At 64.9% G+C, this 7,327-nt stretch overlaps 1 protein-coding gene across 1 annotated transcript in view; it reads left to right on the top strand.

Moving 5' to 3' along the window:
* Positions 1-2,451: 2,451 nt before the first annotated feature.
* Positions 2,452-7,327, top strand: part of HUNK (hormonally up-regulated Neu-associated kinase) — a 52,152-nt gene continuing 47,276 nt past the window's right edge. Inside the window, exon 1 of the mRNA XM_036352361.1 lies at positions 2,452-2,694. Within this exon, the coding sequence (XP_036208254.1) occupies positions 2,452-2,694 (243 nt within the window). The remainder of the gene's footprint in view (positions 2,695-7,327) is intronic.

Here is a 7,327-nt window from a genome sequence, read left to right as displayed (position 1 = left end):
CCGGTTGCTATGACGTGTTCTGACCACCAGGGGGTGTGCACACGGAACATGGTGGGCGTTGGCCGCGGTGGGATGGTGGAGCAAGTGAGGTGGGCACCAGACCAAGGCGGGGCGCCGTTTGCTGTCATCGGGGCGAGCCTCTGCTGGTTACTGAAAATTCTTTGCTCCTGCGTGCTGTGGTCCCACCTGGCGCTCACACCTGCTGCTGGCACCAGCCCCGCTTGCACCTGCTGCTGGAGCCGTCACTGGCCCTGATCGCCCAGCGCTGTCAACAGTTATGGGCAGCAGCAGCTACCGGCCCCGATTGCCCCTCAGGGCTGCTCTACCTCCCCCTGCTCCTGAGAGGCAATCGGGGCAGCAGCCGCTGCTTGCACCCACTGACGGCACCAGCACTGGCCCTGCTTGCACCTGCTGCTGGAGCCGTCACTGGCCCTGATCGTCCAGCGCTGTCAACAGTTACGGGCAGCAGCAGCTACGGCCCGATCGCCCCTCAGGGCTTCTCTAACTCCCCCTGCTCCTGAGAGGCTGCCGCTTGCACCCACTGACGGCACCAGCACTGGCCCTGCTTGCACCCGCTGCTGGCGCAGGCCCCAATCACTCTGGGGAGCAGTGGCGGCAGGAGAGTGGCTGCTGGCAGACAGGGGGCTGGAGGCCACAGTGGGAGGGGCCGGGCAGGGGCAGAGGATGAGCCGAGACCCGCCCCTGTGCCCACTGCAGTCTCACGGCCTACAGTTCCTTTCAAGGTGCACGAATTCGTGCACTGGGCCCCCAGTATTTAATAAAGAAAAACTGAAACATTGGGAAGGTGGATAAAAAACAGCTGTTGCCCTAGCTGGCCTGGCTCAGTGGATAGAATATCAGCCTGTGGACTGAAGGGTCCCAGGTTCAGTTCAGGTCAGGGGCACAGGCCCGGGTTGCAGGCTGGATCCCCAGTGTGGGGTGTGCAGTAGGCAGCCCATCAATGATTCTTTCTCATCATTGATGTTTCTATCTCTCTCTCCCTTCCTCTCTGAAATCAATATATATTTTAAAAACATATTTAAAAACCCCAGCTCAGTCGTACAGGGCTGGTGGCTTGTAACCCTGTGAGTAGCCGGGCACAGATCCCATTCGAAATGGCATCTATTAAGACAGATGTCCCCCGGGGTCATTTTGGGACGGGTCGGAGCCCCCAGGCCGTGGGTTAATGACAGCGCCCCCGCCCCCCCATTTCAGAGCAGGGACCGGGTCAGGTCAGGCTTGTTTGCCGAGGAGTCAAAGGCAAGGAGCTGGGCAAGCCCCGCTTCCCTCGGCGCTGGCGCAGCGTGTGCGGGAGCCGCTGGCGCCGCTCGTCCCGCGGCTCAACAGGTGGCCCCGGTAAACGCTCCCGTCCCCGCCAGCCGCCCAAGGGAGACGCCTCGCGTTTGGGTCGAGGAGGCGTCGGGGCAGCGGGGCGGGTGTGAGCGAGGGGCGGTCAGGGGCGCGCGGCTCCAGCCTCCGGGAGCGCGGGGCCCGGACCCATTCCGCCGGCGCCCGCGGCCGAGAGCAAGGGGGGGACCTGCGGGCAGCGGCTGCCAGCGCCCGGGTCCTGCGGTCGCTCCCATGGAGGCGGCCCCTCCTCCTCCTCCTCGGAGCAGTCCTGGCTGCGTGCGACCCGGGAGGAGGCTGCCGCCCCCCTTCTTTCCACTCGCCCCCGCCCCCATCTGTCCATCCGTCCGCCCGCCCCGGTCCAGAGGGCCTACCGTCCGCCGGGCCCGGGCTGGACACGGTCGGGGCGCCTTCCTCCCTCTCCCGGCCCCGGTGGGCGCGGCCGCGGGGCGGCTTTCACCGCCGAAAGGTCCAGAAGCCCAGCTCGGAACCCGCAGGAGGCGGCCCTGGCGGGGCGGCCGGGAGCGCGCGTCTGGAGGGCCGCGCGGGGTCCCCCCGTCCGCCGCCCGGAGGCCGCGCCGCCGCCCGCCCGGCCCCTCCCTCTCCCCGGCGGGGGGCGCGCGGCTGCTGCGCGCGGGGAGGGAGGGGCCAGCGGGTTTGAAAGCGCCCGGGCCGCGCGGGGAGCTCGCTGGTCCCGCCGCCGCGCGGATCGAGTTTCCGCAGCTCCGGGCTGAGCGGGGCTCCTCCCGCCGCCGCCCGCAGGGCGCCTGCAGCCCGGCCAGGAGCGCCCTCGCCCGCGCGGACCGGCGCCGCGATCCGGGACCCGGGACCCGGGCACCGGCCCGCCCCCCGCCGCTCCCCCGCGCCCCCGAGCGGGGCCACGGTCCTCCGCCGCCCGGGCAGCACCGGGGCGGGGCCCGCGCCCTGGAAGGGGCCGGGCGACCCGCCGAGGAAGAACTTGTTGGGGGCGGGTCCCGGCGCCGGGCGCCCGGGGCGGCCGCTATTGTCTGCGCGCGCTCGGCGGGGCCGGGCCGGCGGCGGCGGGAGGAGCCCGAGCCGGAGCCCGAGCGGGAGCCGGAGCCGGAGGAGGAGCCGGCGGGCGCGATGCCGGCGGCGGCGGGGGACGGGCTGCCGGGCGAGCCGGCGGCGGGGGGCGGCGGGGCCGGCGGGGACGCGGCCCGCGAGGGGGGCTGCCTGCCCGCCTGGGTGAGCGGCGTGCCCCGCGAGCGGCTGCGCGACTTCCAGCACCACAAGCGCGTGGGCCACTACCTGGTGGGCAGCCGCAAGCTGGGCGAGGGCTCCTTCGCCAAGGTGCGCGAGGGGCTGCACGTGCTGACCGGCGAGAAGGTGAGCGCGCCGCGGGCGGGGGTGGGGGGTCCGGGCGGGAGGAGGGAGCGCCCCCTGTGCGCAGGCCCGGCGCCGGGCCCTGGCCTGTTCCGCAGGGTGGTCTGGAGTCAGTTGGGGGCTGGGGCTCCCCGGGAAGCCGCCCGTCGCCCCTTGGCTCTGGGACGGCGCCGCCTGGCGGACACCGGCGCGGATGGGGGGCTCGGCTTCGGGCTTCGGGGCTGGAGGTGGGGGGAGAGGCCGGAGCCAGGGCGGGAGTGCGCGCGCGCTCATGGGGAGGGAGGGGGGGGAGCAGCCAGCCCTGGGGGGAGCCCAGAGCCCGCGCCCCCACCGGGGCCCCGGGGGAAGGGGGGCCCCCTCTCCACCTGCGCGCCGGCGGCTGGAAGTTTTCCTGCTGAGGGGCCCCCCGCCCCGCCCCCACTGCCTGCGTGGAAGGTCCGCTCCGGCAGGTCCCCAAGTGCCGGCGCCCGGGCTGCAGGGCTGGGAGGCGTCCTCAGGCTTCTGCTTCTGCGGGAGGAGAAGGCAGAGGAAGAGCACACCCCCCATTCCCCACCCCCACCCCCACCCGGGGCGCCGCCTGGAGCCTCGGGCGGTCAGAAGTTAGTTGGTGTGAACTCTTGCCGGCGTGGCCGGGTGGACCAAGTGGTAACTTAGATCCGCGCAAAGAAGCCCGAGAGGCGATGACTTCCGAGGTGAGCGCGGGCCCTGGGCCACCCCTGCCAGCCACTTGCCCCAAGCTCAGGGCCTCCCAGGCTCCAGGCCTCCAGGCTGGGGTCCTGCCCGCCGGCCTGGCGTGGTGGCTGCTGTGGGCCAGAGCCCAGGAGGCGTCCGCAGTACAATATGGGGGGTGGGGGGTGGGCAGGGTGTCTGTGGGCTCCCTGCCCTCCTTGCCACCTGGGACCTGGGATTCTGTGCCCATCTGGGAACCCCTGGGAATGCTGTGCAGGGACCTCTGACCGCAGCGTGAGGTGCCGGCCCCCGCCTGTCCCCACGCTCCCCTCCCCTGGCTTTGGTTCCCCACTGAGCCCCGGAACACCTTGCACTTGAGTGCAGGCCTCCTCACCCTGGCCGTCTGCCCGTGTTCCTACAGCCCTTTGTGCTGGGAGAGGAGCGGGGTAGAGCGAGTTCTCGAAACAGTGCCTCTGGCTGGAATTTCCGCGCTGAAAGGGAGCAGCGCTTCAAAGGAGGAGCAATCACAGCAAAACGCAGGCCTCCCTCTAGTCCGAGAGGGAGGGGGGCTCGTTCACAGGCTGGTTCCCAGCCCCCAGGACCACCTCGTTCCCTTCGCCCTGAGGCCTGAGGCCGGGCCTAACCCCAGGGGCTCACTGCCCGGGGTCGCTGTTTGAGGTCCTGTCGGCCAGGGAGGTAGAACTTCATTCTGGTTCCAAACGTGTAGGATTCAGGCTGCTTGTGTGTGTTCCTCGTGAAGCGTCGCAAGGGGAGGCGAGGCTTTATGCCGACAGCAAGGGGCCAAGTCCCTGGCGAGGGCACATAACCCGCCTGCCGCCAGGCTGCCTCTAGCTCCTCCCACTTCCCATCCATCGGGGGCCTGTCCTAGTGCCCACTCCTCCCCCGGGCGCTTTTGCTCCATGACTTGGGGCTGTTGGCACTCGGCGCTCAGTCCCTACCTGGCCCTTGGGTTCCAGGGCTCAGTGCTGGGCACACTGGCAGGCAGGGAGCTCCTGCCCAGACGGGGTCGAAGTGAGGAGCCCCCTGCAGCCCAAGAGCCCCTCTTCCTCCCTCCTGAGTCTTTCTTACGTGACCGTCTGGCTTCTCGGGCCTGGGAGTGGCTGTGGGGTGACTGCGCTGGCCCGAGGTCCATGTGGTGAGGGACGGTGGTGCTTAGCGTAGGAGGAGGCGGACGACTTCCCTGCCCGGCTCTTCTCCAGCCGCGGCGTGGTGAGGATCCTGAGAAGCCTGGTCCTCCCTCCCGTAATTGCCAGCTTTCCAGAAACTGTGGGTGTCGCTCAGCTTTTATCCCCACCCAGCACCTCTGGTGCGCGACTAGCAGATCTGGGGCTTGGCAGATGGTGGAGGTGAAAATGCTGGGGTGCATCTGTGGCTCTGCCCCGAAGGAGCACCGAGTTCACGAGACCCCCCCTTTACTCCCCCCCATCACCCCCACCCCCATTCGGGATGTTGTCTCGTTGAGGCCAAGACAAAGGTGAAGTCACCCTCACGTACCTGCTGCCTTTCAGTCTCTTTAAAAGGTGAGCTATGCCCGGCCATGGCTTGATGCCCAGGATTGTGGGCTCGATCCCCCCAGTGGGGGGCGTGCGGGAGGCAGCCAATCAGTGATTCTCATCATTGATGTTTCCATCTCTCTCTCTCTGAAATCAGTTAATATATATGTATATATATATTTTTTAAAGGTGAGCTATTAAGAGGGGTTTCCCCGGGAGGAGGGTTGCTCACGTGAGCCACGCAGGGGGAGGTCTTGAGTGACAGAACCAAGGTGGCCTCTCACCCCAAGGGGGTGTACTTTTTGGAGAAAGCACCTCACTTTTCTCCTTTCCTTTTCTAAAGGATATAGACCAGGGGTGGGTAAACTTTCTGACTCGAGGGCCACAATGCGTTCTTACACTGGACCGGAGGCCCGAACAAAAGCATGGATGGAGTGTTTGTGTGAACTAATATAAATTCAAAGTAAACATCATTACATAAAAGGGTACGGTCTTTTTTTTTTTAGTTTTATTCATTTCAAACGGGCCGGATCCGGCCGTGGGCCGTAGTTTGCCCACGGCTGACATAGACCACAGTGGGAGAGGAAGTAAGTCATGGACACTGTAGTAAGAAATAGACGTATGCCCCCATGGCCACCCCTGACAGGATCCAGGGCAAAAAGTTGGAGTGGGGGAAGGAGAGTGTGTGTGTGTGTGTGTGTGAGAACTTAGTGCACGTTTCCAAAAAGACAGGCGGGATCCTCCATGGCTTGCCAGGAATGACCGAGTCCAGGTGACAAACAGTCTCTCTCTGACCTTCACTGCAGGCTTCAGTCTCATCCTAATCCTAAGAGGCTGCCTTTCCCACCGCCGCCTGCCGGACAGGGTTTTGCCTGCTTTTCCTCTGAACTTGTTTGTGTGGAAGTCACTTGAGTCTGGAGGGCCCTGCTGCTGCTTGGAGAGGAAGGAGGCCTGTGGCCGCGACCGGCTTTGTCCTCCAGCTTTGAGGTGAAGCAGGCCCTGCTAATGTGGCTTTAAAAATGGAGAATTCCCTCGGTCATGTGACACTCGTAATTGGCACGATCTCAGTCAGGGCTGAGTGTCTGACTGAACCTGGGTGGACGATTGGAGGAGGGAAAATGATCAGAAAATCAGATTTTGAAAAGTACTCTCCGTGGCTTTGAGCCCAAGAGCCAAGTTGCTGAGCAGGAGTATCGGGCGATGACTTTGAAAGACCCAGAGAAGCTGTGCTCCCTGCCCTGACATTGGCTCCTGGGGCCTGCGAAGTGCAGAGTTCTGGCACGTTTAGGACACACAAAAATCGCCGGAGGAGCTGTTTTTATTGATTTGAGAGAGAGAGAGAAACATCGGTGAGTTGCCTCCAGTATGCATCCCGACCAGGGATCGAACCCGCAGCCTAGGTATGTGCCCTGACTGGGAGTTGAACCTGCCACCTTTTGGTGGACCGGACGATGCGCAGCCGATTGGGCCACCGGCCAGGGCTCTTGGTACACTTACAGAATCACTGATACAGTGTCGTTGGAGGGGCTCATAGAGCGCACAGGTGTGTCAGGAAGAGAGCGGTTTCCCAGGGGGAGCAGCCGGTGCCGCGTTACCTTCTGCAGGATGCACTCTCTCTAAGACGCCGCGTGGGTGGACGGCCCGCTGGCGAAGGTGTGTAAGTGTTTTGTTCTAACCTTTGGTTAAAAACAGCCTGTTTATTACTCTCCCTGGCGCGAGCTGTTTGGGACTGAAAATAAAAGCTGCCGCTTAGTAAGTCGCTAATAGTGCTGGTGGCTCACGCGCCGCTACCTGGCGGGAAGGAGTTACTAAAAATACCGCGTGGGCCGTGCCTGCAGGAAACACGACTCGCTGTAGCGGTGGCCTTTCGGCAGATCTGTTTTTAGCAAGTGTTTCTGAAACAAACAGGTGCTGAATCCTGTGTTTTCATTTGTATTTCTTATGCTAGAAATTGCGGGGTAGCAGCTCCGAGGAACGAGACCTGTGTGGGGACCTGGAGGCTCCCAGCATCCTCGGCGGCTCCTGGCCAGCCGGGCCGGTGGCCTTGGCACTCCCCCCCCATCCCCCCTCTCTGCAGTGCTTGTGAATGACGGGGCTGGGCTCTTAGTGCTCGCTGGCACCCAGGCCCTCGGACCTCAGAAGGTGTCGAGTCCACACGCGTGCTGGGTGCCGCCCACGGACCGGATGCCGCCTGGGTTTACGGCAGGCTCCAGTGCTGAGTGGCGGTCATCCTCCCGGAGGTCACCCCCCAGAAGGTGTGGGGGGTGGCGGCTGTGTCCGCCCCAGGAGCTGGGAGGCCAGTGCCCTCTGGGGGTGGGGGGCAAGTGTCATGTACCTGGGAGTAGACACCCCTCTCGAATATCCATGGTCACTGAGCAACCTGCTCTCCTGGCTGATGGGAACCCGCAGGTCACCCGTGGCCTGGCCTTATTTTAGCAAACACACCTCTCCCC

Source organism: Myotis myotis, unplaced genomic scaffold (assembly GCF_014108235.1).
Source record: "Myotis myotis isolate mMyoMyo1 unplaced genomic scaffold, mMyoMyo1.p scaffold_m19_p_2, whole genome shotgun sequence".
NCBI classification, from domain to species: domain Eukaryota; kingdom Metazoa; phylum Chordata; class Mammalia; order Chiroptera; family Vespertilionidae; genus Myotis; species Myotis myotis.
This window is presented reverse-complemented; position numbering and strand designations above follow the sequence as displayed.